The sequence below is a fragment of the Delphinapterus leucas genome, chromosome 18, assembly GCF_059928025.1.
Source record: "Delphinapterus leucas isolate spDelLeu-1000000601 "Yukka" chromosome 18, BTC_Dleu_Yukka2, whole genome shotgun sequence".
NCBI classification, from domain to species: domain Eukaryota; kingdom Metazoa; phylum Chordata; class Mammalia; order Artiodactyla; family Monodontidae; genus Delphinapterus; species Delphinapterus leucas.
This window is the reverse complement of record NC_143146.1, coordinates 63,577,073-63,594,828: the sequence shown is the minus strand read 5'-3', so window position 1 is coordinate 63,594,828 and position 17,756 is coordinate 63,577,073. Positions and strand designations below refer to the sequence as shown.

Below are 17,756 nucleotides of genomic sequence, written 5' to 3'. Positions count from 1 at the left end.
TTGCAGGGTTTTGCTTATAACAGAATTTCAAGAGATTCTAATGGATGATTAGAAACCAATTTTAGTGATAGATTACTGTGTAATTCTTGACATACAACTAGGCAAGAATTGAGGGTCACTTTTAACAAAACTTCCAGTTCCATTTACTTACACGAATAAGGTTTTTCAGCACTTACAGCTTTAAAAAAAAAGAGATTAAAAAAAGAGGTTTGATGAAATAAAATTATTTTTAAGACAGGACAAGAATCTTTTTTAAACAAAATTTTCTCTCTGTCGGTTTCTACCACTACTACCCCTTTTTAGTGTGCATTGTGCATGTGCATTATACATTAGCTAGATCCCCTTAGAAGACACAGAAATGCCTGCTCACCAAAAAACACAAAAAAAACAAGCCCCCCCCCCCCAAACAGCAATTTTCTCTTGGTGTCAGCAAGGTAACTCCTCAGGGGATAACGTTTCTTTCTTAATCCTGTAAGGGGTCACGATGACCCACTACTCACCTTGCTGGACTGTGTAGACTGTCAGTATGTTACTTTGATGTACAATATAACCTTTTGTCTTGAAAACTTATGTAATTGTGCTTTGGGCGGAACAATCCTCAGAGCTTTCTGAAAGACTGTCCCCTGGGTTATAATCCTCAGGTTGGCGCAAATAAAATTCTCCATTTCTTTCTTAGATTGACTATTGATTAATTTTTCATGGACAGACTCAATGTTGAACTTTGTCTATTCCAGTAAAAAGCGTTATCTGTGGATACTAATTGAGCTAATTGGGGAGAAGAAGAGGAAAGCCCATTCACGTCTTTAAGAGAGAAATTTCCAATACTATGTTACTTTTTATATTTAATAAATATTAGTTCGTGATTTGGATCAGTTGTGTACTACTAGTAATTTTAATGAATTTTTAAAAGCCTATTAGAAAATAGAAATTAATTTCCATTGATATGATAGGGTGATGGGTAAGATTTTGAATCATGAAAAACAGTACGTGTGGGAGATATGAGTTCAAGGAGAGAAAGGAGTGGTGTAAACTTTCTAATTCTTAAAGGAGAGCTTTCTTTTTTAAAAAACTAGATATGGTGGGTTTCAAATTGCCGTGGTATTTAGATTCCATTGGTTATGTTTTACTTGTGTCAATATTTATAATTGCTGGAAATTACATCCTTTCAACTGCTTAAACATGTAATGAAACGTTTCTGACGGCACCTTGATGTGCAGTGGGAATGAGGAATGCGTAGGGGGCGATGGGGAGATGGTGAGAGAGCATGTTTGCAGACCACTGGGCAGTAGCTCGTTTTATAAGGACCCCATGGGAGGCCGCCAGCTGTGGCCAAAAGAACAGGGCTCCGTTCCAGTCTCCATCTCTTGACAGTATTTGAGACCTTACACGAGAAACTCTCAGTCCAGCTCAACTGTAAAACTGGGCCACTACTACCCGACTCGGTTGTCGCAAGGCATAAAGAGAATATATGCAAAGCCTCTGGTACACCGTAAGCAAGAACGGGGAGCGGGAGCGGAATGCCTGTCGAGTGTAAGCAGAGGAGTCCCGACCTAAGGTGACGGAGGTGACGCGGCCAGGTCTCCAAACGCCGCGGCCGGCCCCCACCTCTCTTCCGGGTGGACTGTGTGGACCCGTCCTCTCGCCGCTCTGGCCCCGCGCCCCGCCCGCCTTCCCTAGCGCGGCTCCGCCCCGGCCGCCAGCGGGGGCAGAAGCGTCTGGAACCCGGACCCAGCCGGGACACTACTCTGGCCCCGCGGAGCAGGCGGAGCAGGTATGCTATGGGTGGTCCCCTCAGACCGAACCCGGAGCTGCCCCCAGGGCCTCCGGGAGCCCCGGGGAAAGGGTGGAACCCCCGCCCGGGAAGACACGAGCCGCAGAACTGCGGTCTCCGGTCCCGGGCCGCGTCGGTCTCCGTGGCAACGCGCGGCGCACCCAGCTCCTGACCCCCGCGGGAGTTCTGCCGCCTTCCCGCCGGCCGCCTCCCGCCTCCCGGAGAGAGTTTCTAAGGGAGAAGGATTTTTTCCCCGGAACTTAGGGGCTTCCACCCACCGGTGCCTCTTGGGCGGGAGGGTCGCGGTCCCTCAGTTCCTGTGCAGATGCCCTCGAGTTCCGATTCCGCCAGCGCCTCCCTCAAAACCCGGCCCTCCAGTGTCCCCAAGCCTTCCCTGGCTGCGGAGCTGGCTTCCAGCCCCATCCCACCTAATCGTCCCCCCTTCCTGCACTGACACAAATTACTCAAAAACGTAACCTGCCTGGTCACTCAGGTTTTAAAAATCAGCAAGATTCCCTAACTGTAGTATTGAATATAACGGGGAAATGCAGTGGAGCAGTTTACCCAAAGCCCCAGAGGCTGGCGGCTGGCCGAGGGCCGCCCGGCCGCGTAGCTTCCAGAGAGGTGGCAAGTGGTCGGAGGCAAGTGCTGGGCCGCCAGAACCTGCCCAAGACAGTTCAGAAACAACCCCACTGGGAATTACTGGCCCGTTTTTTGCCCACGGGCTATTGAGGGTGTACTTGTGTTACAAGCACCGTGTTTCCAAAGAAATGGTAGTGAGGAAGGGACCACACCGCTTACTACCCCCGGAGAATTCACCTTCCCCTCTCGAGAAGCCAGGACCCTGGGCTGAGAGTGACGAACCTAAATCAGAAGAGCTTGGGCACCAAAGGGAATGTTAGACCTTTTAACTGGGGATTCTGATTGGGTAGGTCTTAGATGGGGCCCTTGTATACTCTGGCCTTACACACCCTCCTGCCATACCGAATCTGATCAGACGAACCTAAATGCCACAGTGACTCTCTTTATTATAAAGTCTATATTTCAATCTGTAAATTCTTGGTACTACTACACTGGAAGAAGTAGTGAAGTAGCAGGGAGTCACCTGATAAGGACAGCTGCAAACTTTTAGGTCTCAGCTGCCAGGAGCAGCGTGGCCATTGGGGAGTGATTTTCCAAAACGGTGAACAGTTCCTGGTAAAGTTCCGAACAAGGTGCAATCAAGCCTTGATTTACATGTAGTTGCATTCCTCGAAAATCCAGTGTTAATTAAAACTGTGCAAAATATACTTTGTATTTAGATGTAAAATAGTTTGGTTGTAGCCACAGATAATTATAAACGGATTTTTCCAAGCACATGAATGTGTACGGAGACTTTTTAAGGTTGTAGGGGTGCTGGAAAATCCTTTACTGTGCGGGACCGTCCCTAGCATCGCAGAATCTTAGTATCTCAGACCCCAGTGGCTTCTAAACGCCTTCGTGCCTGCCTCTCCATCTCTGCGAACAGAAAAAAACTTCCGTAAGTTTCCAAAATGTCCCCTAGGGGGCAGTAACGCCCCACTGAGAAAGGCTGGACTGTAAAACCACACAAACAGAAGGACAATTCCTGCTGCCTAGAGGTGCCCAGACGGGGATATTATATTTTTCTTTCTCAGAACAATCTTGAAAAACAGGTATTGTTATTTCCATTTCAGAAATTAGGAAAGAGAGGTTTTACGAATTAAGTTACTTGCCCGAGATGACAACACTAGGGTGTATCAAAGTTGAGCTGCAGCCCAAGTCTGACCGTGGAGCTGACTAAGCTCTGTCTCACTTTGGTTGTTACTTGTGGCCTCAAGGAAAGTTATTTGATTCAGTCTTGGCGAAATTAGAATGAAAGTTTTAGCAAAATGAGTTCTCTTACGTTGTAGTGGTCTGTTTTCTGACTTGTTCATATTTATGAAAAGTGTGCAATAAAATTTCATTGCTCTCATTTCAGGTAACTCCATGCATTGGAGACCATGGATAAATATGATGTGATTAAGGCCATTGGGGAAGGTGCCTTTGGGAAAGCATACCTGGCCAAAGGGAAATCAGATAGCAAGCACTGTGTTATAAAAGAGATCAATTTTGAAAAGGTAAAGTTAAAAAGTTAAAATTCCTGTTCATTTTCAGTGGTATATTCATCTGGCTTTTAGTCAAGGAAACACATCTTTTTTTTTTACAAGTATGAGTCAGTTGACTTTTGTTTGCTCAGTCTTCTAAGTCCATTTGTCCAAACAGCAACCAATGATCTTATTTTCATTTTTATTTTTAAATTTTATTTTTATTTTTGGCCGGGCCATGCGGCATGTGGGATCTTAGTTCCCCGACCAGAAATGGAACCCATGCCCCCTGCTGGGGAAGCAGAGAGTCTCAACCACTGGACTGCCAGGGTAGTCCCCAGTGATCTTATTTTTAAAGAAGAAAAGAAAGAAAAAAAAGAAAAGAGAAAAAGATGTTATCGTCCTGGCTCCTATGGTACTCCTTACAGTGATAACATCTTTTTTGGCTGTACGCGGCCCTCTCACTGTTGTGGCCTCTCCCGTTGCGGAGCACAGGCTCTGGACGCGCAGGCTCAGTACCCATGGCTCACGGGCCCAGCTGCTCCGCGGCATGTGGGATCTTCCCGGACCGGGGCACGAACCCGTGTCCCCTGCATCGGCAGGTGGACTCTCAACCACTGCGCCACCAGGGAAGCCCGATAACATCTTTTTTTTTTTTTTTTTTTTTATCCTATGGCACGTCTATGAGATGCCCCCTCCTCCGTTGCTCTAGTTCCTCTGTTTTGCCATGTGCTTCCTCTGACTGCCTCTCCAAATTCAGGTCACCTCCACAAGGAGACCTTCCCCAAGCATCCTAGCCAAGGTAGCTCCCTGACTTCAATCACTCCTTATCACACCACCCTGGTTTATTTTCTTAGTAGCATTTATAATGATCTGGAATTACTCTGCTCACTTATTTCTTGTCTATCTCCTTCCCCATGCAGAACAGTGCCTGGCACATAATAGACGCTTGAAAATATGTATTGAATGCATTGAAGGAATGGAGGAAAACCATATGTTATTGTTAGTCTAATGGTTTTGGAGAATAATTAAATATATTTGATTTAAGACGACTCATTTTTGCTAAATTTCCCTTGGTTTGTGTTTATGTTACCCTCTCTAGTGGCTGTGTTCGTTTCAGATATAACAGTGTCCATTATGGGCTAGAATACATGTTAAGGCAAGTCTCGTTGGTTGCCTTCTGGAGGATTTATAAGTGAGAGGAGCAGAAAAACTTCCACACAAAATGGGTACAAAAGGGATGAATCAAGTTGCATATATGCGAATGTACTTAGTGCCACTGAACTGTACACTTAAACATGGTTAAAATGGTATCAATTTTATGTTGTATATATTTTACCATAATTTTTAAAAATTGGGGAAAAATAGGGACTTCCCTGGCAGTTCAGTGGTTAGGAATGGGTGCTTTCACTGAAGGAGCCTGGGTTCAATCCCTAGTGGGGGAACTAAGATCCCGCAAGCCGTGCAGCATAGCCAAAAAAAAAGAAAAAAAATTGGGGAAAAATAAAAGGACTTCCCAAACTTACATTAAAACTCAGGTATAGATGATTAGCTTCAGGGCGCATGCTTTATTTACCAATACAGGTCCCTTTTCATGGATCCGCCGCATATGTCTGCTAATGTCCTCTTAGTCTAGTGGCCTGTGAGGGCTTCCTTCCACGACCTTATTCTCCTTACTCTCTTTTGTTTATCTGACTGCTCTTTCTCCGGCCTGTCTGTCTCCTCACCCTCCGTATGTCCCCGACCACCTATCCTTTGCCAACTCTCTTTCTGTGTACTGTTACCTGACAGTCACCTCCCTTCAATCTTTACCACTAAACAGATCACTCTTAAAACTCTGTCCAGCCTTGGTATCTTCCAGAGCCCTAGTTGTGCATTTCATTAGCCAGCTAGATAATCTTCAAGTAGTATCTGTGTGAGTAATCTACTGCTGTGTAACATATTACCCCAAACTTCGTGGCTTAAATAATAGACACTTATTATCTCACAGTTTCTGGGCATTAAGAATTCAGAGTGAGGGGTGTTGAGGACCATCTTGGAAGCTAGCTAACACAATTGGACCCAAAGTAGAAATTTCTCACTTTTCTAAGGAGATCCAGGTCACCCACCCTGTGCTGCTCTGTGTTAATGACACCAGTACTTTTATGATATCCAGGCTCAAAACCTTGGGGTCATCGGTGAATTTTTTCTCTCTCCCCATCCAATTACTTGCTAAATGCGGTTGACTCTTTCTCTCCCTTGAATTTGTTTCATTCCTTTTGTCAGTGGCCTGGGTTACTTGGATCACTTCAGTACCTTTCTCATGGCTCCAGCTCTCATGTAACAAAATCTTGGGAATTCTCCCCCCAGGCTCCCAAACCTTCACTGGGACAGAAGTCATAGAGGAAAAAGATGGCTAGATGCGTCGTCATCTTTGACTACACTAAAATATAAAACTTCTGAATGACGGAAAACCATCATGAATAAATGGAAAGAAAACTGACAGAATGCCCAAAATACTTGCAAGTGTTGACTAAAAATGTGCTAGCTTTTTTTTTGGCCACGCGGTGCAGCATGTGGGATCTCAGTTCCTCCAACAGGGATCCAACCCAGGCCCTTGGTAGTGAGAGCATGGAGTCCTAACCACTGGACTGCCAGGGAATTCCCTGTGCTAGCCTTTTATAAATCTTAAAAAGAAAAAAAATTATAACTGAAGAAGTCATCATATACAAATTTCAAACTCGTTAGAAAACTAAGAAAAGTAAAATAAATCTATTGATTTTATATCACTTTTTGCTGATACAATTGGAAAGGATTGAAAAGAATATAAAAGTGGAGGAAGCGGGCACTCTCTTGCTCTGCTGATAGGAAGGTAAATCACCCTGAGGGAAATTTATCAATATGTATCAAAGCCTTAGAAGGATCCATGCCCTGTTTGTATTATTGACGAGGAGTAAGGTCCGAAGTACGTTGTAAAGATGAAAAAAAATCAGGCCACAAAAAGTTATGTATATATATGTATGTACTGTTAATGTCACACACACACACACACACACACGCACACACAACATTAACAGTGGTTATTGCTGATTGGTGGGATTTCACCTCTATCATTTCTTTCTGCGTGGTCAGAATTTTTAATATGAAGCATACATTATGTTTTTAAAATTAAGAATTGTATTATTTGTATAAGCAGAAAAAGCTATCTTCATCTTGAAAAAGAAAAGAAAAAAAATGTATGCATCCTAGGATCTGGTAGTTCTCCTGGGATTGTATTCCAAGGAAATACCCAGAAATGTGCAGACAGTCAGCAAACAACCTAAATGTCCAACAGTTGGGGATTGGTTAAGTAATTTGTGAAAGACTAAGCTGTTCATCAAAATCATGTTGTAGTCAAAGTATTGACATGAGAAGTACCATAACTTTTGCTAATTAAGAAAATAGTACGTGTAGAATGATGCAATCTTTGTAAAAATATATGCATTATCTCTCTATATAAGTATGTATATTCCCACACGTATCTGCCCATACATATAGGAAAGACCTACTTACTACATTATTATCGAGGTGGAATGTGGGATTATGAGTAATTTTTGCCTTGTACTTTTATATCGTTTCACTCTTCAGATTAGTTTTGACACCCCTCTCTGATTTGTTCCCAAATTCCATTTTCAACCTCCCCTCACATACTCTTCCTTTTTGCCACATGCGAATCCTTTGCACCGCAGCCTCTGTGCTCACCCGGGGGGCTCTTTCTTCCCAAAAGGTCTTTGCCGGCCCATCCAAGCATCAAGATCCCACTTGTTCAGGGCTGAGCCTCAGCACACCTTGTAGAACCTTCCAGATCTAAGTAACCTCTCTTTCTCTGTAAACTCCATAGCTTTTTTTTTTTTTTTTTTGCGGTATGCGGACCTCTCACTATTGTGGCCTCTCCCGTTGTGGAGCACAGGCTCCGGACGCACAGGCTCTGGACGCACAGGTTCAGCGGCCATGGCTCACGGGCCCAGCCACTCCGCGGCATGCGGGATCTTCCCAGACAGGGGCACGAACCCGTGTCCCCTGCATCGGCAGGCGGACTCTCAACCACTGCGCCACCAGGGAAGCCCTCCATAGCTTTTTATCCATACTGCTGTTATGGTACTGATTGCTGTCTACTTTGCTGTGCTTTAGCTGTTTATTTTGTGCCTTCTCTTCCTTGTTAAACTGTATATTCTGTGCAGGCAGAATCCAGGTCTTTTGCATCTTGGTATTCCACACAGCAGCTAAGAATTCTTTGCACCAGTAGCGGGTCAATAAATTCTTATTGGATAAATAATTCAATGCATAGATACTTTCAGGCCTTCTAGCTCTGTTGTTAAGCTGGTACATATTTAGGAATTATAAAACCATTTAAGTTCTAAGTAAAGAAAAAATTATGTGGGAGGTGAATCCTCTATAAAAATATATATTAATACATTTCATAGAGTCTCTCCCATTCTTTAGTATAGATAATAAAAAGCTGACTGTATATTTCTCATAGAGCAGTGAATTTTTTCATCTTTTACTTCATGAACCACCCTAGTCCCCATGCCATAAATAAGTAGAATTTCTATTGGGCCTCGTTATTGTTGCTTTCCCGTATCTCTCTGTGTTATCAGATTTGCCTAACAACATTTGTGTCACAGTATTAACATTTATTACTTATTTTTTTCTTTCTACTCTAATGTACTTTTTCATTACTTCTTATCTAGAGAAATTTACATTTCTTCTCAGCTCTCCAGCACCTCTCCACAAAGCAAACTCTAGACCCCAGAACTTAAATCGCTTATTTTCTTACAGGTACCAAAAAGCTCTATATTTTCTATCATCATCCTGCAATTATCAAGCATATTCTTTTATTTCTTGCCTTCAAAAATGCATTGTATCTTTTCTTGATTATAAAAATTAAAATGTTCATTGAAGAAAGTTTGAAAAAAACTGTAGGGAAAACTAAGGCTATTTAAAGGAAAATGAAAATCACTTTTAACCTCTCTCTTCATCACTATTAATGGTGAAGTTCTCTCCAGGCTATTTTTAATGCATAAATGTACCTTGTAAGTTATTAGAATATATTAGATGATTGATGTCATGGTGGATGTACTCTTTTATAGCAGCTTTTTACCCTTAGTATATTGTGAATATTTTCTTATGTCATTCAATGTTTTCATATAATAAAATGTTCTCATATAATATCATTCAATGTTTACAATAATAGTGGGTGCCTAGCAGACCTCATGTTATCCCAGTTGTTTTACATAATTAATCAGTTTAATCTTCCCAACAACTCTAAAGGTAGATCTCATCACCCTCACTGTTTAGGTGAAAGGGCTGAGGCTCAATGAGGTTAAGTAATTTGCTCAACAAGGCACAGTGACCAGCAAATCCTTCTACCTCTTCCTCTGCTCTTCCTGCCAGTGCTTCCGTGGATTTTTGATGATCGCATAGTGTGACATTAGGTTAAAAATACCATAATTTATCTAACTCTTTTTCCATTTTCAGAGAGGTATGTTGCTTGATTTTTTTGCTATGATTAAATAACGTTTAATATGTAGAAGAGTCATTTTTTCTTAAACAAACTGTGTATATGTGTTTACCTATATGTGCATTAAATAAAAAGGTCTAACAACTAGCAATCACTCCTAAGGAATAGGAATTCATGGGATGGATGGGGAGGAAAAGGGGAAGTTTTACTTTCATCTTATTTACTTCTATCTGGCTTAAAATATTTTTTCAAATCACTAGTGTATATTCTTAATTAAAAACTAATAGTAAAACACTGAAATGAAGGCTTTTGTATGAGAGCCCTTGGGCAAATTTCTGATTATTTTCTTTGGATAAACTTCTAGAAGGATTAATAAGTTAAAAATAGGAGCATTTTAAAGCCTCTTATTAGATACTGTAAACTTGTTTTCCTAGAAAGATTTTACCAATTTATATACTTACACCAGAAGTATGTGAGTGCCGTTTTGCTTTCTGGTTAACTGTGGGTATTAACATTCTTTTTGTCTTCGCCAAGTTCACAGATGAAACATATTAAATTTTGTTTTAGTCTTCTTTTATTACTGAGTGAGGTTGAGTATTTTTTACTGTTTCTGAGACATTTTTAATTTCTTTTATTTTTTTGAGAGTTGCCTAGGCATGTATTTTCCCATATTTCTATTGGCATATTTGCCTTTTTTTCTTGCTTGCCAGAATCCTTATATGTTATAAATACAAAAAATCTTGGTCATATATATTGCCAGTATTTTTACCTAACTATAAAAATACACTTATCTCCCTATGTTTGCCTTTCAATTTCGTTTATCATAGTCTTTTGAAAAAAACAGTAGTTATAAATTAAAGTAGTTAAGTAGCTAAGTCTATCCTGGTAGCGCATTTCAGTTATTTTTATTTTGAAACTCATATGTACCAATTATGCAATTTAAAGTGGGGGGAAAGATACTGAAGCTTAGAAGATTTAAATAATTTACTGAAAGATACATAGCTAGGAGGCAGTAAAGCTGGGATGGAGAATAGTAATTTTCTTTTAATTTTCAAATTTAAATGAGGATGAAAAATTTGGGAACTCACACATTACCTGTGGGCCAAATGTTGAAGGTCATTACAGAGGGAACTGTGGAGAGGACCAGTGACCCATGGAGGCCAGAAGGGTGGGGCAGCCGGGCCAGAAGTCAGTGTAGAAATGACAAAGCGTCAAGAATGAGGAAGAAAAGGTAGAAATGAGGTGTGGCCATTGCCAATGGCACCAAAACATTTTGAACAATATTGTCCATAGATGATAAATAGAATAATAAGGAAATACATCAGGGAGTGAGGGGAGGAGAGAAATAGGTAAGGCAGATTAAGGGGTACAAGCCTCCAGTTGCAAAATAAATGAGTTATGGGTATGAAATGCACAGCGTGGGGAATATAGTCAATACTTAATATCTTTGTGTGGTGACAGATGGTAACTAGACTTATCTTGGTGATCACTTTGAAATGCACATAAATTTTAAATCACTGTGTTGTGTGATGGAAAATGACATAGTGTTGTAGTTTTTGAATTTTACTTCAAAAACAAACTCAGAAAAAAAGATCAGAATTGTGGTTACCATGGGCAGGTAGTATGGGAAGGGAGAATTGGTTGAAGGTGGTCAAAAAGTACAGACTTCCCGTTACAAGATAAATAAATACTAGGGATGTAACGTACAACATGATAAATAGAATTAACACTGCTGATGTTATACATGAAGGTTGTTGAGTAAATCTTAAGAGTTCTCATCACAAGGAAAAAATGTTTTTTTCTATTTCTTTAACTTTGTATCTATATGAGATGACGGATGTTCACTAAACTTACCGTGATGATCATTTCATGGTGTGAGTCAAATTATATGCTGTACACGTTAAACGTATACACTGCTGTATGTCAGTTATATCTCAATAAAACTGGAAGGAAAAGCAATAATAAAAGCAAATTAGGTTTTTAGAAAGAAAAGAAAATACATCAAATCTAAAATGAAGTCACAAGAGACATTTTATTTGAAAACGAAAAACGTAGTAATCTTAACATAGAACTTTACCAGTCTGATTTATGTGATATATGACATTTTACTTTTTTTAGATTTCATTTGTTTCTTCTCAGCAGTGATTGCTGCTGGAACATTGCATTTTTTTTTTTTTTTTACAAATTCCTTTGTTGCTGAAAGATAAATATTTAAATAACTTTCCTCCAGATGACTAAATAGTTGACACAGTACACCAATCCAGTGGAAATTTTAATACAGCAGAACTTCACCAGAAATACTTATTTTCTTGTTTCTGATTGTCACTGACAAACCATTGACTACATATAGGACACTCTAATTCTAGAAATGTCATTTCCTGCCGTTGAGAGATCTGTTGCAGACGTGCCATTAAAAGCCAGTGAAATCCTGGAGGATTTTCGATGACAGTGAGTGAAAAGCATTCCTTGAAAGCGAATTATCTTTACAGACAACTCTGTCTCTTCATATAATTTAGATGCCCATCCAAGAAAAAGAAGCTTCAAAGAAAGAAGTCATTCTTCTGGCGAAGATGAAACATCCCAACATTGTAACCTTCTTCAGTTCGTTTCAAGGTTTGACTTTCTCATTTTCGTAAAGTATTTTAATACAGTGTGGGCATGTAGACGTCTGTATAGGGCAGTTCCTGAGAAGTGTGTATAAATTAATTTTTGTAAGTGGACTCATCTTCTCATTTACTTAAGTTGTAATTTGAGACATCATCTTTATTTCTTCTCTGGTGAGTTTTTGTAGGCAGCTTTCCTAAATTTTCTCAAGTTTGCCCACCTGCCTTTAAGTCTCACTCCCTCAGATAGTTAATGATGGGTGTGTTAGCTTTGCTGCAGTAAGAAATTTCAGTGACCTACAAGAATACCATCTGTGTCTCACTCACATTACTTGTTGGCTACGGTTGGGCGGGGTCTTTACTTTTTAAATTTATTATTATTATTATTTTTGGCCATGCCTCATGGCTTGTGGGATCCCGGCAGTGAAAGTGCCGGGTCCTAACCACTGCACTGCCAGGGAACACCCAGGAGGAGTCTTTAAGTCTGGGGTCCAGCCTGAAGGAGCAGCGCACATATGGAGCTGTTTTCCTGAGCTAGAGGAAAGAGCAGGACACAGAGCCCACCACACGCTCACTCTCAGATCCCTGCTAGGATGTGGCATGTTTCTTACTTTCCTTATGTGCTCACGTTCTGGGTGCAAAGCAGCCGCAACCAACCCCGGGAACGGGGTGATGGTGGGGGAGGGTACACTCTGCCTCTATGAGTCCTTGTATGTCCCGGGGCAACGGGGAGGGCTGTACAATTCTCCTACAGAGAGGCAGCCAAGCAAACGGCCAGAATAGAGGGGAAAAACTTTAAGGCCTCAATTCCCTTCTCTGTGCGCCTGAATACAGCATTTCTTCTGCCTCTATCACTTGACTCCAAAGGTTAAAAAAAAAAAAGCCCACTAAAAACACCATAGAAGGAGCGTTGGTCATTCATTCAGTTAAATATTGATCGAGAGCTTACGCTGATGCATTTTTCTAGGCGCCAGGAATACAGCAGTGAACAAACACAACAGGCACAAATTCCTGTCCTCATGGCTCTTACATTGTAGTGGGAAGAGACAGACAATAAACACATATACAGCATGTCACGTGTTTAAAAGGCTGTGACAGGGCTGTCTGTGTCCCCAGTTCACCATGGGGCATCCCCATCCCAGCACCCAGCACTGGGGGTGCTTGAATTCACAGGTCAGAATTAGTTCATGGAGCAGGAATGTTGCCTAGATATCTTCAAGCACCATCAGGGGTGTAAAAATCAGTAAATAAATTTTAAAAGCTATTTTTTGAGCTTTTACACTGTGCAGGGCACTGTGTTTCTTGCAAATTAAAACCACTGCATTCAAAATAGCTCTCTGTGTTTCTTGCAAATTAAAACTGGGTACATTCCTTAAAAGAGTTCTTGGGACACCTCCAAGGTCTTTCTGGGATCTGAGAGTACATGTGAGCCGGGAATTGAGTTGTACCGAGCAACTTTTAAGGGGCAGCCGCTGAATAAGGTGCCTTGCATTCCTGTTCATTGATTCCTAACAGCGACGCCATTAGACAGTCTTCCTTTTCCTCATTCTGTGGGTTATGATTGTGACTCCCTGTGACTCGTAAGTCCTGCTCATCGTCAGGCCTTCTCTGAGATCCCAATTCAAGTTACAGCCCCCTGTACTGATCTCGCCAGCACTTTTGTACTGTGTGTGTATGTTCATATATGCCATTAGGAACTGTCTAATATTTGTCTCCCTTTAAGACAGTAAACATAACAAATTCTTTTGCTCACCACTTGCTCCTCAGCATGTAGTACATAGTAGGTGCTCATACACGTTTGCTGAATGAGTGCCTAGACTGGGCCATTTAGGAGAGTGGAGTATGTCTTTTTTTTTTTTAATTGATTAGTTAATTTTGGGGGCCACCCCCCACTGCATGCAGCAGCGGTCCCCAACCTTTTTGGCACCAGGGACCAGTTTCATGGAAGACAATTTTTCCACGGACCGGGGGTGGGGTGGGTGGATGGTTTGGGGATGATTCAAGTGCATTCCATTTATTGTGCACTTTATCTCTATTATTATTACATTATAATATGTAATGAAATAGTTAAACAACTCACCATAATGCTGACAGGAGGCGGAGCTCAGGCAGTACTGCGAGCGATGGGGAGTGGCTGTAAATCCGGATGAAGCTTCGCTCACTCTTCCTCCACTCACCTTCTGCCGTGTGACCCGGTTCCTAACAGGCCACAGACCGCTAGTGGTCCATGGCGCCGGGGTTGGGGACCCCTGGCATGCAGAATCTTAGTTCCCCAACCAGGGGTCGAACCCGTGCCCCCTGCAGTGGAAGCACAGAGTCTTAACCACTGGACCGACAGGGAAGTCCCTGGAGTATGTCTTTACACCGTGCAAAATGGATATTTGAGGATGGTTTACGCTGGATACCATTATAAAATTAGAGGTCATTTTTTACAGCAGAAATAACCTTCACTGACTTCGTTTATGTTGTAAGCTTAAACTTTCTTACGACAGCCTTTTCCTTTGCTTAACTAGAGCACGTCTGTGTTTAGGAAAACTGGAGCTGTTGTGACGGCTTTGAGTTTGCCTGGCAGTTTGTTGGGACTTGAAACACTGAGCCTATCTGAAAGCCTCAGAGGTCCTTGCAACACCTGACTGTAGAGAGTTGGGGGAAAGCCTTCATTTACCCTCAAACAGCTCACCTTGGAACAGAAGAACCCTGGCTCTCGTTCATTAATTGTTTGTCTATAGAAAGTAGAAGTTTTCATAAGTTTGAAGCAACATGAGAAAAATAAGAGAATGTAGTAAGATTTTCCTAAGGCTAAATTAATTCCACTTAAATTCCTTCAGTAAATTTTTATCAAGTACCTATGATTTGCTAGGCATGGTCTAGGTAAAATAGGCCCAAATTCCTGCACTGCTGTTTTCTGTTTCTGTATAACCAGTGAACACGAATTTAATGGCTTAAACAGGCACCCACTTATCCTCTCCCAATTCCTCTAGATCGGAAGCCCGGGCTGGGCTTAGGTGGATTCTCTGCACAGGGTTTCACATAGTTGAAATCAAGATGTCAGCTGTGTCTGCAACCTCATCTGAGGCCGAGTTCTCTTCCAGGCTTATTCCGGTTGTTGGCAGGTTTCATTTACTGCAACTGTAGGACTGAGGTGTCTGCTTTCTTGCTGGCTGTTAACTGGGGGTGATTCTCTGTTTCTAGAGACCAACCTCCCTTCCCTGGCATGTGGCCCCTTCAATAGGCCCTCTCCAGCTGGAACCTCTCACTTCTGTTTCTGATTTCCAGACACAGATTTAAGTGGCTCTTGTGATTAGGTGTATAATCTCTTTCTATCAACTCAGAGTCAGCTGTTTAGTAACTTTAATTATATCAGCACACCCCCTTTGCTATGTAACATAATCATGGGAGTGATACCCCATATTTACAGGTTACACTCTCGCTCAAGGGGAGAGAGTTCACAGGGTGTGTGCGTTAGGGCCACCTGAGAATTCTGCCTGCTCTACAACTGTGGAGTTTACATTCCAGGGGTAAAATGTGGGGAGAGGCAGACAATAAATGTAAACATAATTAATAAGTACAGTATATGCATGTTAGAAGTTGATAAGTGCTGTGGGATAATAAAATAGGGGGAGGCAGGAGTGGAGGGAAGCATTGTAAATAGGGCGGTCAGGACAGGCCTTGCTGTGAAGGTGACATTTGAGCACAGATTGAGGAGTCCTGCTAACATCTGGAGAAGAGCTTTCCAGGCAAGGAGAACAGCCACTGCAAAGGGCTGACGTGTTAAAGGACTAGCCAGGAGGCTTTGGGGAAAGGCCCTCTGCTATTGGCCCTGAGCACCTCTGCATGTTTTTGCTGGATATGCCAAGAATGCCAAGCCCTGACCGAGAGCTGGCTTGTTTACTGCTCACTGTAAAAGCAGTCGATTCCTCAAGTGCAGTGTTCCTCTCTTGTAATGTAGCCACTGCGTGTGCACTTGTCCACCTAGGCTCTGTGGATTTGGGAGACGTAGAACGAGCACTAACATGTAGCTCTGACAGCTGCTTTTGCCAAGAGTAATAAAGTCCTTTGTCTCTGGCCCAGGAATCTCGTGTCTTCTGCCAGCATCCATGACAATAGTCACAGGCTGGTAAGTAGGGCAGAATCTCACACCTGTAGCAGAAGCCACTGTGGGTGCAGTGCAGTGAGCAGGGGGCATAGCAGAAGATATTTTTATTCTTTATGCTGAGTCTGTGTTCCTCCTGGGTTCAGCACTAAAAGGCTTTTATTTTTGTGGAATGATGGTGATACTGGATGATACCTCGTTCCATCAAATCTAGAGGCCGTTGGTTGTAAGATACATTATTATGTGCTGATGAAAAGGAAAGATACTGCCCATGAGACTATGACACTATACTTTCATATCACAATTTTTATTTTATATGTATTAAAAGAGCTCTTTTAGACTTGTTTAAACAGTTTTGCTTTCTATTCCTCTTGTACATTCATAAAAAGGGAAATATGAGCAGATTAAATTGGTTAAGATAGTCTAAAAATTAATGAGGCTGGGGGACGCATGGTTGCTTGAGGCAGAAGCCTGGTGTGTCTCCCTTTGCCTGGCAAAGCAATAAAGCTATTCTTTTCTACTTCACCCCCCCGAAAAACAAAACAAAACAAAACAAAAATTAATGAGACCGTGACGACATCAAGACTGCTGGGACCACAGTCACCAATTGGAAGATGCCAATGTCTGTAAGACATAATCCTGATTTTTTAAAAGGGCATTTTAGAATAAATTAATTATAATAATTGTTCTTTAAATATTGGAATTTGGCAAGACAAAGGTTGCAACCCTGAAGTTAGTGCCCTCTAATAGTTTTGAAAGGTCAGTGACCCATGAGCTTTATAGTTCCAGAAACTCCTGCCCTAGAGGGTGCCATGCACTTCCTTTTTGGAGTATTCTTTTTTTCTCCTTTCTGCATTTTAAAATATTATACATGCTTAAGACTAAACACAAATCCCACCCCCAAACCTAAAGTGATCTCTCTCTGGGACTTCCCAGGGGGTCCACTGGTTAAGGCTCTGTGCTTCCACTACATTGCAGGGGGCGAGGGTTGGATCCCTGGTCGGGGAACTAAGATCCTGCAAGCCGCGTGCCGTGGCCACCCCAACCTGACAAATGTAATTAAAACTAAATATAAAAAAAATAAAGTGATCTCTCTCACCTCTGCTCTGAGCACTTCCGAACTCTTACTGACCGTTTCACTTGTGTGGCATTTGTAATAAGCTGTGTTATAACGTTAGTGTATATTCTTTATTTCCCTCGGTGAGATTGGAAGTTCTGTGAGAACAAGGATTGTTTCTTATGCCTTTTCCCCTTCCTAAAGTGCTTAATTTTTTTAAACAGGTGGAAAATTTGAGAGCACAAATGACCTTTCCGGGCAGGTCTAACCCCATTAAATATGAAATTAACAGTGGCTAGTGGGAAAAAAAGCATATTTAGAGCCAAATGATGCTCATCGACCTGAATAGTTCCTTCAAGATGGTTCGGCCATGATTAATCCTACATCAGTCAGTGAATTTCTTCCACTGAAAGCCCGTGTAAGGCTGTGTGAGTTAGATGCTGGTGGAAGGGAAGTAAAATGGAGCCCTTTTCGCTTAGTTTCCTTCCTTTGATTTCCCCATGGTTTTGGAATTGCCATCCCTTCATTGCTGTGGCAGCCCTTTCAATGACTGAGCTAAGACAAGTATTAATTCTCCCAAAAGTAATACATTCCTGAAAGTAACTGATCTCTAGGTAATCAGGGTATGTCAGGAAACATCTCAAAACCCTTCCTGCAATAATATACAAT

The 17,756-nt window shown here is 41.8% G+C and overlaps 1 protein-coding gene across 1 annotated transcript in view; it reads left to right on the top strand.

The window, feature by feature from the left end:
• Positions 1 to 991: 991 nt before the first annotated feature.
• The window catches only part of NEK5 (NIMA related kinase 5), a 67,045-nt gene continuing 50,280 nt past the window's right edge, over positions 992 to 17,756 (top strand). Inside the window, 2 exon segments of the mRNA XM_089899623.1 lie at positions 992 to 3,888; positions 11,851 to 11,947. Coding sequence (XP_089755749.1) covers positions 3,772 to 3,888; positions 11,851 to 11,947 — 214 coding nt within the window. The 5' untranslated portion in view covers positions 992 to 3,771.